Source organism: Salvelinus namaycush, chromosome 15 (assembly GCF_016432855.1).
Source record: "Salvelinus namaycush isolate Seneca chromosome 15, SaNama_1.0, whole genome shotgun sequence".
Classification (NCBI taxonomy): Eukaryota; Metazoa; Chordata; class Actinopteri; order Salmoniformes; family Salmonidae; genus Salvelinus; species Salvelinus namaycush.
In genome coordinates, this window is record NC_052321.1 from 3,999,432 (window position 1) to 4,013,737 (window position 14,306).

At 48.2% G+C, this 14,306-nt stretch overlaps 1 protein-coding gene across 1 annotated transcript in view; it reads right to left on the minus strand.

The window, feature by feature from the left end:
* Positions 1-45: 45 nt before the first annotated feature.
* The window catches only part of LOC120059732 (E3 ubiquitin-protein ligase TRIM9-like), a 1,105,060-nt gene continuing 1,090,799 nt past the window's right edge, over positions 46-14,306 (minus strand). The window contains exons 7-9 of the mRNA XM_039008787.1: positions 8,625-8,928; positions 2,077-2,239; positions 46-123 (exon numbers count right to left, since the gene is read on the minus strand). Of these exons, the coding sequence (XP_038864715.1) occupies positions 46-123; positions 2,077-2,239; positions 8,625-8,928 (545 nt within the window). The remainder of the gene's footprint in view (positions 124-2,076; positions 2,240-8,624; positions 8,929-14,306) is intronic.

The following is a 14,306-nucleotide window of genomic DNA, read 5'->3' on the forward strand; positions in this document are numbered from 1 at the left end:
CAGCCCTTGTCTTGTCTTCATTCACTGCTGTGCTGAGTCAACTCCTTAACACACTGAGCCAGATAGGTCTGCTTCCTCTGGAGTGTAGAAGTCAGGAATGGGCAGGCCAGTGTGCAGGGTCACCTACAGAACACAGGACAAACATTGTCGTCATCGCCATCATCACCACCACCATCATCATCATCATTATCATCATCATCATCACCACCATCCTCATCATTATCATCACCATCCTCATCACCATCATCATCACCATTATCATCACCATCACCATCGTCATCACCATCATTATCATCACCATCATCATTGTCATCCTCATCACCATCATCATCACCACCATCATCATCACCATCATCATCACCATCATCATCACCATTCTCATCACCATCCTCCTCCTCCTCCTCATCATCATCATCATCACCATCATCACCCTCCTCCTCATCATCATCATCCTCCTCCTCCTCCTCATCATCATCATCATATCCTTGCAGCAAAAAAAGTATATATTTCACCAAGTAGATAGAACTAGCTGTAGAAAATATGTAATTTAAAGTATTGACCACCAGGTGGAACTGTTGAGCTAGATGACAACTAGACAGCTATCACGTTACTGCTGCTGGTGTCAGCAAACGCATCATTACTGTCACCAATACAAATGAATATAGATGAGGAAGCTGTCTGTCTACAGGCAGGGATAATTTCATACATATTCATAGACTCTATTGTGTAGGTTCTTCAGACGTTTCTCTGTTGCGGAGATGCTATGCAGGTTGGTGTAATGGTGTTTCTACGTTGGGGCTCCCTGGTTGGTGTAATGGTGTTTCTACGTTGGGGCTACCTGGTTGGTGTAATGGTGTTTCTACGTTGGGGCTACCTGGTTGGTGTAATGGTGTTTCTACGTTGGGGCTACCTGGTTGGTGTAATGGTGTTTCTACGTTGGGGCTACCTGGTTGGTGTAACGGTGTTTCTACGTTGGGGCTACCTGGTTGGTGTAACGGTGTTTCTACGTTGGGGCTACCTGGTTGGTGTAATGGTGTTTCTACGTTGGGGCTACCCGGTTGGTGTAATGGTGTTTCTACGTTGGGGCTACCTGGTTGGTGTAATGGTGTTTCTACGTTGGGGCTACCTGGTTGGTGTAATGGTGTTTCTGCTACCTGGTTGGTGTAATGGTGTTTCTACGTTGGGGCTACCTGGTTGGTGTAACGTTGTTTATACGTTGGGGCTATCTGGTTGGTGTAACGGTGTTTCTACGTTGGGGATACCTGGTTGGTAAAACGTTGTTTGTACGTTGGGGCTACCTGGTTGGTAAAACGTTGTTGATACGTTGGGGCTACCTGGTTGGTAAAACGTTGTTTCTACGTTGGGGCTACCTGGTTGGTAAAACGTTGTTTATACGTTGGGGCTACCTGGTTGGTAAAACGTTGTTTGTACGTTGGGGCTACCTGGTTGGTAAAACGTTGTTTGTACTTTGGGGCTACCTGGTTGGTAAAACGTTGTTTATACGTTGGGGCTACCTGGTTGGTAAAACGTTGTTTATACGTTGGGGCTACCTGGTTGGTAAAACGTTGTTTGTACTTTGGGGCTACCTGGTTGGTAAAACGTTGTTTATACGTTGGGGCTACCTGGTTGGTAAAACGTTGTTTATACGTTGGGGCTACCTGGTTGGTAAAACGTTGTTTATACGTTGGGGCTACCTGGTTGGTAAAACGTTGTTGATACGTTGGGGCTACCTGGTTGGTAAAACGTTGTTTGTACATTGTCGATATAGTTGTTCAGTGGCTGGTGCTACACTGGTTGGTAAAACATTGTTTCCACGTCGGGGCTACCAGGTTATTGTAACGTCTTTTTTTTAACGTTGGTGCTACCTGGTTGGTATTAACAGTATTTGTATGTTGTGGCGACATTACCTCAACATTAGAACAACAGTGTTTCTACTTTTGGGCTACCTGGTTGGTAAAACGTTGTTTATACGTTGGGGCTAGCTGGCGGGTAATGGTATAGAGCTATTTCTACGTTGGGGCTATAACATTGTTTCTACGTTGGGACTGTAACGTTTCTACGTTATTTCTAGGTTACCTGTACGTTGCGGTTGAGGCTGACAGCAGGGTAGTAGAGCCCCTCGATGCCTTCGAAGGCCACAGGACCCTGCTGTTCGTCGTTGATGAGGAAGATGAGGATCCCTCTGGTGAAGTCTAACAACACTCCTACCGTAGCCTCTTCACTGACGCCCCCGTCCGTCCTGAAGAGACACAGAAACACAGGGGTAAGGTCCAACACACACACTATGCACTGAGCAACAATACACACGCATCACAGGGGGTTGGTGGCACCTTAATTGGGGAGGATGGGCTCTGGTAATGACTGGAGCGGAATCAGTGGAATAAAAAAAAATAAAAAATAAACTTTTTATTTCACCTTAATTTAACCAGGAAGGCCAGTTGAGAACAAGTTCTCATTTACAACTGCGACATGGCCAAGATAAAGCACAGCAGTTCGACACAAACAACAACACAGAATTATACATGCAAACATACAGTCAATAATACAGTAGAAAAAGTCTATATACAGTGTGTGCAAATGGCGTGAGGAGGTAAGGCAATAAATAGGCCAATAGTAGCGAAGTAATTACAGTTTAGCAAATTAACACTGGAGTGATAGATGTGCAGATGATGATGTGCAAGTAGAAATACTGGTGTGCAAAAGAGCAAAAAAGTAAATAATAACAATATGGGGATGAGGTAGGTAGATGAGTAGGCTATTTACAGATGGACTATGTACAGCTGCAGCGATCGGTAAGCTGCTCTGATAGCTGATGCTTGAAGTTAGTGAGGGAGATATAAGACTCCAACTTCAGCGATTTTTGCAATTCGTTCCAGTCAGTGGAATGGTATCAAATCCATGGTTTCCATGGTTTCCATGTGTTTGATGCCGTTCCGTTTGCTCCGTTCCGGCCATTATTATGAGCCGTCCTCCCCTCAGCAGCCTCCTCTGGCAACACATTTCCCATTTGGGCATCTACTATCTTATTTTATATTTCACATGCTAAGTATGCACTGATTCACTGATTTACATGTAAAACACATGATAGCTCCCATTGAGAGACACGGAGACCCAGTGGCTAAGTTGTCGCTCCATTTCTATTACCCGTTGGTGTGTGAGTTGTTGTGTGTACCAGGTGACATACCTGTTGGTGTGTGAGTTGTGTGTGTACCAGGTGATGTGAGAGGTCGTACCTGTTGGTGTGTGAGTTGTTGTGTGTACCAGGTGACATACCTGTTGGTGTGTGAGTTGTTGTGTGTACCAGGTGACATACCTGTTGGTGTGTGAGTTGTGTGTGTACCAGGTGATGTGAGAGGTCGTACCTGTTGGTGTGTGAGTTGTTGTGTGTACCAGGTGACATACCTGTTGGTGTGTGAGTTGCGTGTGTACCAGGTGATGTACCTGTTGGTGTGTGAGTTGTGTGTGTACCAGGTGATGTACCTGTTGGTGTGTGAGTTGTGTGTGTACCAGGTGACATACCTGTTGGTGTGTGAGTTGTGTGTGTACCAGGTGATGTGAGAGGACATACCTGTTAGTATGTGAGTTGCGTGTGTACCAGGTGATGTACCTGTTGGTGTGTGAGTTACGTGTGTACCAGGTGACATACCTGTTGGTGTGTGAGTTGTGTGTGTACCAGGTGATGTGAGAGGACATACCTGTTAGTGTGTGAGTTGTTGTGTGTACCAGGTGACATACCTGTTGGTGTGTGAGTTGTGTGTGTACCAGGTGATGTGAGAGGACATACCTGTTAGTGTGTGAGTTGTTGTGTGTACCAGGTGACATACCTGTTGGTGTGTGAGTTGTGTGTGTACCAGGTGATGTGAGAGGACATACCTGTTAGTGTGTGAGTTGTTGTGTGTACCAGGTGACATACCTGTTAGTGTGTGAGTTGCGTGTGTACCAGGTGATGTACCTGTTGGTGTGTGAGTTACGTGTGTACCAGGTGACATACCTGTTGGTGTGTGAGTTGTTGTGTGTACCAGGTGATGTACCTGTTGGTGTGTGAGTTGTGTGTGTACCAGGTGATGTGAGAGGTCGTACCTGTTGGTGTGTGAGTTGTGTGTGTACCAGGTGACATACCTGTTAGTGTGTGAGTTGTTGTGTGTACCAGGTGACATACCTGTTGGTGTGTGAGTTACGTGTGTACCAGGTGATGTGAGAGGTCGTACCTGTTGGTGTGTGAGTTGTTGTGTGTACCAGGTGACATACCTGTTGGTGTGTGAGTTGTGTGTGTACCAGGTGATGTGAGAGGTCGTACCTGTTGGTGTGTGAGTTGCGTGTGTACCAGGTGACATACCTGTTGGTGTGTGAGTTACGTGTGTACCAGGTGACATACCTGTTGGTGTGTGAGTTGTGTGTGTACCAGGTGATGTGAGAGGACATACCTGTTAGTATGTGAGTTGCGTGTGTACCAGGTGATGTACCTGTTGGTGTGTGAGTTACGTGTGTACCAGGTGACATACCTGTTGGTGTGTGAGTTGTGTGTGTACCAGGTGATGTGAGAGGACATACCTGTTAGTGTGTGAGTTGTGTGTACCAGGTGACATACCTGTTGGTGTGTGAGTTGTGTGTGTACCAGGTGATGTGAGAGGACATACCTGTTAGTGTGTGAGTTGTTGTGTGTACCAGGTGACATACCTGTTGGTGTGTGAGTTGTGTGTGTACCAGGTGATGTGAGAGGACATACCTGTTAGTGTGTGAGTTGCGTGTGTACCAGGTGATGTACCTGTTGGTGTGTGAGTTACGTGTGTACCAGGTGACATACCTGTTGGTGTGTGAGTTGTTGTGTGTACCAGGTGATGTACCTGTTGGTGTGTGAGTTGTGTGTGTACCAGGTGATGTGAGAGGTCGTACCTGTTGGTGTGTGAGTTGTGTGTGTACCAGGTGACATACCTGTTGGTGTGTGAGTTGTTGTGTGTACCAGGTGATGTACCTGTTGGTGTGTGAGTTACGTGTGTACCAGGTGACATACCTGTTAGTGTGTGAGTTGTGTGTGTACCAGGTGATGTGAGAGGACATACCTGTTGGTGTGTGAGTTGTGTGTGTACCAGGTGATGTGAGAGGACATACCTGTTGGTGTGTGAGTTGTGTGTGTACCAGGTGATGTGAGAGGACATACCTGTTGGTGTGTGAGTTGTGTGTGTACCAGGTGATGTGAGAGGACATACCTGTTAGTGTGTGAGTTGTTGTGTGTACCAGGTGACATACCTGTTAGTGTGTGAGTTGTTGTGTGTACCAGGTGACATACCTGTTGGTGTGTGAGTTGTGTGTGTACCAGGTGATGTGAGAGGACATACCTGTTAGTGTGTGAGTTGTGTGTGTACCAGGTGATGTACCTGTTGGTGTGTGAGTTGTGTGTGTACCAGGTGACATACCTGTTGGTGTGTGAGTTGTGTGTGTACCAGGTGATGTGAGAGGACATACCTGTTAGTGTGTGAGTTGTGTGTACCAGGTGACATACCTGTTGGTGTGTGAGTTGTGTGTGTACCAGGTGATGTGAGAGGACATACCTGTTAGTGTGTGAGTTGTTGTGTGTACCAGGTGACATACCTGTTGGTGTGTGAGTTGTGTGTGTACCAGGTGATGTGAGAGGACATACCTGTTAGTGTGTGAGTTGCGTGTGTACCAGGTGATGTACCTGTTGGTGTGTGAGTTACGTGTGTACCAGGTGACATACCTGTTGGTGTGTGAGTTGTTGTGTGTACCAGGTGATGTACCTGTTGGTGTGTGAGTTGTGTGTGTACCAGGTGATGTGAGAGGTCGTACCTGTTGGTGTGTGAGTTGTGTGTGTACCAGGTGACATACCTGTTGGTGTGTGAGTTGTTGTGTGTACCAGGTGATGTGAGAGGACATACCTGTTAGTGTGTGAGTTGTTGTGTGTACCAGGTGACATACCTGTTGGTGTGTGAGTTGCGTGTGTACCAGGTGATGTACCTGTTGGTGTGTGAGTTACGTGTGTACCAGGTGACATACCTGTTGGTGTGTGAGTTGTGTGTGTACCAGGTGATGTGAGAGGACATACCTGTTAGTGTGTGAGTTGTGTGTGTACCAGGTGATGTACCTGTTGGTGTGTGAGTTGTGTGTGTACCAGGTGATGTACCTGTTGGTGTGTGAGTTGTGTGTGTACCAGGTGATGTACCTGTTGGTGTGTGAGTTACGTGTGTACCAGGTGACATACCTGTTGGTGTGTGAGTTGTGTGTGTACCAGGTGATGTGAGAGGACATACCTGTTAGTATGTGAGTTGCGTGTGTACCAGGTGATGTACCTGTTGGTGTGTGAGTTACGTGTGTACCAGGTGACATACCTGTTGGTGTGTGAGTTGTGTGTGTACCAGGTGATGTGAGAGGACATACCTGTTAGTGTGTGAGTTGTTGTGTGTACCAGGTGACATACCTGTTGGTGTGTGAGTTGTGTGTGTACCAGGTGATGTGAGAGGACATACCTGTTAGTGTGTGAGTTGTTGTGTGTACCAGGTGACATACCTGTTAGTGTGTGAGTTGTGTGTGTACCAGGTGATGTGAGAGGACATACCTGTTAGTATGTGAGTTGCGTGTGTACCAGGTGATGTACCTGTTGGTGTGTGAGTTACGTGTGTACCAGGTGACATACCTGTTGGTGTGTGAGTTGTTGTGTGTACCAGGTGATGTACCTGTTGGTGTGTGAGTTGTGTGTGTACCAGGTGACATACCTGTTGGTGTGTGAGTTGTGTGTGTACCAGGTGACATACCTGTTGGTGTGTGAGTTGTTGTGTGTACCAGGTGATGTACCTGTTGGTGTGTGAGTTACGTGTGTACCAGGTGACATACCTGTTGGTGTGTGAGTTGCGTGTGTACCAGGTGATGTGAGAGGTCGTACCTGTTGGTGTGTGAGTTGTGTGTGTACCAGGTGACATACCTGTTGGTGTGTGAGTTGTTGTGTGTACCAGGTGATGTACCTGTTGGTGTGTGAGTTACGTGTGTACCAGGTGACATACCTGTTGGTGTGTGAGTTGTGTGTGTACCAGGTGATGTGAGAGGACATACCTGTTGGTGTGTGAGTTGTGTGTGTACCAGGTGATGTGAGAGGACATACCTGTTGGTGTGTGAGTTGTGTGTGTACCAGGTGATGTGAGAGGACATACCTGTTGGTGTGTGAGTTGTGTGTGTACCAGGTGATGTGAGAGGACATACCTATTGGTGTGTGAGTTGTGTGTGTACCAGGTGATGTGAGAGGACATACCTGTTAGTGTGTGAGTTGTTGTGTGTACCAGGTGACATACCTGTTAGTGTGTGAGTTGTTGTGTGTACCAGGTGACATACCTGTTGGTGTGTGAGTTGTGTGTGTACCAGGTGATGTGAGAGGACATACCTGTTAGTGTGTGAGTTGTGTGTGTACCAGGTGATGTGAGAGGACATACCTGTTGTTGTGTGTACCAGGTGACATACCTGTTGGTGTGTGAGTTGTTGTGTGTACCAGGTGATGTGAGAGGACATACCTGTTGTTGTGTGTACCAGGTGACATACCTGTTAGTGTGTGAGTTGTTGTGTGTACCAGGTGACATACCTGTTGGTGTGTGAGTTGTTGTGTGTACCAGGTGACATACCTGTTGGTGTGTGAGTTGTTGTGTGTACCAGGTGATGTGAGAGGACATACCTGTTAGTGTGTGAGTTGTGTGTGTACCAGGTGATGTGAGAGGACATACCTGTTAGTGTGTGAGTTGTGTGTGTACCAGGTGATGTGAGAGGACATACCTGTTAGTGTGTGAGTTGTGTGTGTACCAGGTGATGTGAGAGGACATACCTGTTAGTGTGTGAGTTGTGTGTGTACCAGGTGACATACCTGTTGGTGTGTGAGTTGTTGTGTGTACCAGGTGACATACCTGTTGGTGTGTGAGTTGTTGTGTGTACCAGGTGATGTGAGAGGACATACCTGTTAGTGTGTGAGTTGTTGTGTGTACCAGGTGACATACCTGTTGGTGTGTGAGTTGTTGTGTGTACCAGGTGATGTACCTGTTGGTGTGTGAGTTACGTGTGTACCAGGTGACATACCTGTTGGTGTGTGAGTTGTGTGTGTACCAGGTGATGTACCTGTTAGTGTGTGAGTTGTTGTGTGTACCAGGTGACATACCTGTTGGTGTGTGAGTTGTTGTGTGTACCAGGTGATGTGAGAGGACATACCTGTTAGTGTGTGAGTTGTTGTGTGTACCAGGTGACATACCTGTTAGTGTGTGAGTTGTTGTGTGTACCAGGTGACATACCTGTTGGTGTGTGAGTTGTTGTGTGTACCAGGTGATGTGAGAGGACATACCTGTTAGTGTGTGAGTTGTTGTGTGTACCAGGTGACATACCTGTTAGTGTGTGAGTTGTTGTGTGTACCAGGTGACATACCTGTTGGTGTGTGAGTTGTTGTGTGTACCAGGTGATGTGAGAGGACATACCTGTTAGTGTGTGAGTTGTTGTGTGTACCAGGTGATGTGAGAGGACATACCTGTTAGTGTGTGAGTTGTTGTGTGTACCAGGTGACCTACCTGTTGGTGTGTGAGTTACGTGTGTACCAGGTGACATACCTGTTGGTGTGGATACATCAGGTGTACCAGGTGACCTACCTGTTGGTGTGTGAGTTGTTGTGCATAAACCAGGAGCGGTTGTTGTCCACATACATGGCCCAGGCCCTATCGTCTTTCCCCAGCATCACGTCCTTCAGCACGTCAACCCGAGCAACCCCGAACGCAGGGTCCGGGTGGTTGTCATAGCGATCCACCGTGATCTCCCAGTAGTGCACACCGCGGGAGAAGCCGGAGTTACCCATGACCACCCTGTCGTCGTAGCTGTTGCACGTCACCGTCAGGTTGTCGTTGGAGAGGATGATGTCAGGGTGGGCCGACGCGGGGTCAAAAGTGAACCAGGCAACTGTAGAATGTACACACACGCACACGCACACGCACACACACACACACACACACACACGCACACACACACACACACACGCACACACACACACACGCACACAGGTTCTTCCATCATAAGGTATCGTCAGTGTGATCATAGTGAAAACATGTAACAGAGGACAAGAGGCTAGCTAGGTGGTGGTCTAGTCTGAGGTAAGTGACTCTATGTTACTGGTGACTATGATGTAGCCAGAGGGGTATACTACAAAGTAGAATCAATGAACTAGCCAGCTAACTTTGATAAGCATCCAGAAATAACTGTTTATTTTCTGGTTCATTAAGAAGGCTGATCACACACAGTAGATATAATGGTTGTTGAAGTCAATTAGGCCATGACCATTTCAAGGTTATCTTTCTAAAAAAACGAAAACATTTCAGAATATTCAAACAAGTTAACTGGCTAACTCCTTGATTCTGTTTTGTAGTTATAGTCCTTTGGTCCCAAATCTGGCACGACAACAGTTGGCCAAACAGCAAAAAGAGATCTGGGACCAGGCAACAGTAGTATGACGTATCATCAATGACCAACATGAAGACAAACATTTAACACTTGAGTGTTACCAGAATATATGACTTCTATCCTGACTGATCCTCTAGAGCGGGGCTTCCCAAACTCAGACCTGGGCCCCCTCTGGGTACACGTTTTGATTTTTGCCCCAGCACTACACAGCTGATTCAAATAATCAAAGCTTGATGATGATTTGGTTCCTGGAGAACTACCCTCCACTAGGTTTCCACTCCAACCCTGTTCCTGGAGAACTACCCTCCCCTAGGTTTCCACTCCAACCCTGTTCCTGGAGAACTACCCTCCACTAGGTTTCCACTCCAACCCTGTTCCTGGGGAACTACCCTCCACTAGGTTTCCACTCCAACCCTGTTCCTGGAGAACTACCCTCCCCTAGGTTTTAACTCCAACCCTGTTCCTGGAGAACTACCCTCCACTAGGTTTCCACTCCAACCCTGTTCCTGGAGAACTACCCTCCACTAGGTTTCCACTCCAACCCTGTTCCTGGAGAACTACCCTCCACTAGGTTTCCACTCCAACCCTGTTCCTGGAGAACTACCCTCCACTAGGTTTCCACTCCAACCCTGTTCCTGGAGAACTACCCTCCACTAGGTTTTAACTCCAACCCTGTTCCTGGAGAACTACCCTCCACTAGGTTTTAACTCCAACCCTGTTCCTGGAGAACTACCCTCCACTAGGTTTTAACTCCAACCCTGTTCCTGGAGAACTACCCTCCCCTAGGTTTCCACTCCAACCCTGTTCCTGGAGAACTACCCTCCACTAGGTTTCCACTCCAACCCTGTTCCTGGGGAACTACCCTCCACTAGGTTTCCACTCCAACCCTGTTCCTGGAGAACTACCCTCCACTAGGTTTTCACTCCAACCCTGTTCCTGGAGAACTACCCTCCCCTAGGTTTCCACTCCAACCCTGTTCCTGGAGAACTACCCTCCACTAGGTTTTCACTCCAACCCTGTTCCTGGAGAACTACCCTCCACAAGGTTTCCACCCCAACCCTATTCCTGGAGAACTACCCTCCACTAGGTTTTAACTCCAACCCTGTTCCTGGAGAACTACCCTCCCCTAGGTTTCCACTCCAACCCTGTTCCTGGAGAACTACCCTCCACTAGGTTTCCACTCCAACCCTGTTCCTGGGGAACTACCCTCCACTAGGTTTCCACTCCAACCCTGTTCCTGGAGAACTACCCTCCACTAAGTTTTAACTCCAACCCTGTTCCTGGAGAACTACCCTCCACTAGGTTTCCACTCCAACCCTGTTCCTGGAGAACTACCCTCCACTAGGTTTTAACTCCAACCCTGTTCCTGGAGAACTACCCTCCACTAGGTTTTAACTCCAACCCTGTTCCTGGAGAACTACCCTCCACTAGGTTTCCACTCCAACCCTGTTCCTGGAGAACTACCCTCCACTAGGTTTCCACTCCAACCCTGTTCCTGGAGAACTACCCTCCACTAGGTTTTAACTCCAACCCTGTTCCTGGAGAACTACCCTCCACTAGGTTTCCACTCCAACCCTGTTCCTGGAGAACTACCCTCCACTAGGTTTTCACTCCAACCCTGTTCCTGGAGAACTACCCTCCCCTAGGTTTCCACTCCAACCCTGTTCCTGGACAACTACCCTCCACTAGGTTTCCACTCCAACCCTGTTCCTGGAGAACTACCCTCCCCTAGGTTTCCACTCCAACCCTGTTCCTGGAGAACTACCCTCCACTAGGTTTCCACTCCAACCCTGTTCCTGGAGAACTACCCTCCACTAGGTTTTAACTACAACCCTGTTCCTGGGGAACTACCCTCCACTAGGTTTTAACTCCAACCCTGTTCCTGGAGAACTACCCTCCACTAGGTTTTAACTCCAACCCTGTTCCTGGAGAACTACCCTCCACTAGGTTTTAACTCCAACCCTGTTCCTGGAGAACTACCCTCCACTAGGTTTCCACTCCAACCCTGTTCCTGGAGAACTACCCTCCACTAGGTTTCCACTCCAACCCTGTTCCTGGAGAACTACCCTCCACTAGGTTTCCACTCCAACCCTGTTCCTGGAGAACTACCCTCCACTAGGTTTTCACTCCAACCCTGTTCCTGGAGAACTACCCTCCACTAGGTTTTAACTCCAACCCTGTTCCTGGAGAACTACCCTCCACTAGGTTTTAACTCCAACCCTGTTCCTGGGGAACTACCCTCCACTAGGTTTCCACTCCAACCCTGTTCCTGGGGAACTACCCTCCACTAGGTTTCCACTCCAACCCTGTTCCTGGGGAACTACCCTCCACTAGGTGTTCACTCCAACCCCAGTTGTAATTAACCTGATTCAGCTTATCAGACAGTTTATTATTAGAAGCAGGTGCGCTACATTATAAGGGTTGGAGTGTAAACCTACAGGACTCTAGCTCCAGGAACATGGTTGAAGAGACCTGCTGTAAACCTGCAGGAGTCTAGCTCCAGTAACAGTGTTGGAGTGAAAACCTGCAGGAGTCTAGCTCCAGGAACAGGGTTGGAGTGAAAACCTGCAGGAGTCTAGCTCCAGGAACAGGGTTGGAGTGAAAACCTACAGTAAACCTACAGGAGTCTAGCTCCAGGAACAGGGTTGGAGTGAAAACCTACAGGAGTCTAGCTCCAGGAACAGGGTTGGAGTGAAAACCTACAGGAGTCTAGCTCCAGGAACAGGGTTGGAGTGAAAACCTACAGGAGTCTAGCTCCAGGAACAGGGTTGGAGTGAAAACCTACAGGAGTCTAGCTCCAGGAACAGGGTTGGAGTGAAAACCTACAGGAGTCTAGCTCCAGGAACAGGGTTGGAGTGAAAACCTGCAGGAGTCTAGCTCCAGGAACAGGGTTGGAGTGAAAACCTACAGGAGTCTAGCTCCAGGAACAGGGTTGGAGTGAAAACCTACAGGAGTCTAGCTCTAGGAACAGGGTTGGAGTGAAAACCTACAGGAGTCTAGCTCCAGGAACAGGGTTGGAGTGAAAACCTACAGGAGTCTAGCTCCAGGAACAGGGTTGGAGTGAAAACCTACAGGAGTCTAGCTCCAGGAACAGGGTTGGAGTGAAAACCTACAGAAGTCTAGCTCCAGGAACAGGGTTGGAGTGAAAACCTACAGGAGTCTAGCTCCAGGAACAAGGTTGGAGTGAAAACCTACAGGAGTCTAGCTCCAGGAACAGGGTTGGAGTGAAAACCTACAGGAGTCTAGCTCCAGGAACAGGGTTGGAGTGAAAACCTACAGGAGTCTAGCTCCAGGAACAGGGTTGGAAGTGAAAACCTACAGGAGTCTAGCTCCAGGAACAGGGTTGGAGTGAAAACCTACAGGAGTCTAGCTCCAGGAACAGGGTTGGAGTGAAAACCTACAGGAGTCTAGCTCCAGGAACAGGGTTGAAGAGACCTGCTGTAGATAGTATACAGAGCTGTGTTCAAATCACATATCTCTGACACATACTGTCAAATACACTGTTATTACACATACACTACAAATACAATACTACATTAGACACTCAAGGAGAGGGCAGATGCTATCTCTGTGGGCACTCCATGTAATGGGATTTGATACAGTTACCATGGTAATTGGAACATAATGTCAGTGTTCCCATAGGAATATCATTTGAGTAAAAAAATATGTTGATTGAAGGTTCACAGTGAAACCTGAGTAACTGAAGTCCCAATTGGACAGCAAACGGCCCACCCCTTGGTTATCAAGTCAATGATTGGTTGCTGTGATGACATTTGCAATGATCAGGTTAGGAGTGGAGCTGAGTGGAGCGCAGGAGACATTCCACAATGAGAGGGTTAAAGGGTGTGTGACCCATCCATACCTGTGGCTAGCGTTTGCATATCACAGGGGGATTGTCCAGCTGCAATGTGAAATGCATAGAGAGAGGGAGAAGAAGTGGGGTGGGAGAGAGAGAAAGAAAGAGAAATAGAGAGAGAAAGAGTGGGCGAGAAAGGGGGTGGGAGAGAGAGAGAGAAATAGAGAGAGAGAGAGAGAGGGGAGAAGTGGCAGAGTGTGTAGGAGGTGTGGGTGGAGGGTGGAGGAGGGAAAGTGGTGAGGGAGAGAGCAGTGGAAGAGCAGTGTGTATGAGTTGAAGGTAGAGGGTGGAAGAGAGAGAGGGGGAGGGAGAGAGAGTGGGAGGGAGAGAGAGGGAGGGAGGGAGAGAGAGAGAGAGAGAGAGAGAGAGAGAGGGAGAGCAGTGGAAGAGCAGTGTGTATGAGTTGAAGGTAGAGGGTGGAAGAGAGAGAGGGGGAGGGAGAGAGAGTGGGAGGAGAGAGAGGAGGGAGGGAGTGAGGAGAGAGAGAGAGAGAGAGAGAGAGAGAGAGAGAGAGAGAGAGAGAGGGAGAGCAGTGGAAGAGCAGTGTGTATGAGTTGAAGGTAGAGGGAGAGAGAGAGAGAGAGAGCAGTGAGTTGAAGGTAGAGGGTGGAAGAGAGAGAGAGCAGTGAGTTGAAGGTAGAGGGTGGAAGAGAGAGAGAGAGGGAGGGAGAGAGAGCAGTGAGTTGAAGGTAGAGGGTGGAAGAGAGAGAGAGAGGAGGGAGGAGAGAAGCAGTGAGTTGAATGTAGAGGGTGGAAGAGAGAGAGAGAGGGAGGGAGAGAGAGCAGTGAGTTGAATGTAGAGGGTGGAAGAGAGAGAGAGAGGGAGGGAGAGAGAGCAGTGAGTTGAATGTAGAGGGTGGAAGAGAGAGAGAGAGGGAGGGAGAGAGAGCAGTGAGTTGAATGTAGAGGGTGGAAGAGAGAGATAGCAGTGAGTTGAAGGTAGAGGGTGGAAGAGAGAGAGAGCAGTGAGTTGAAGGTAGAGGGTGGGAAGAAAGGGTAAAAGCCGCGTTGAGTTGATAGGTAA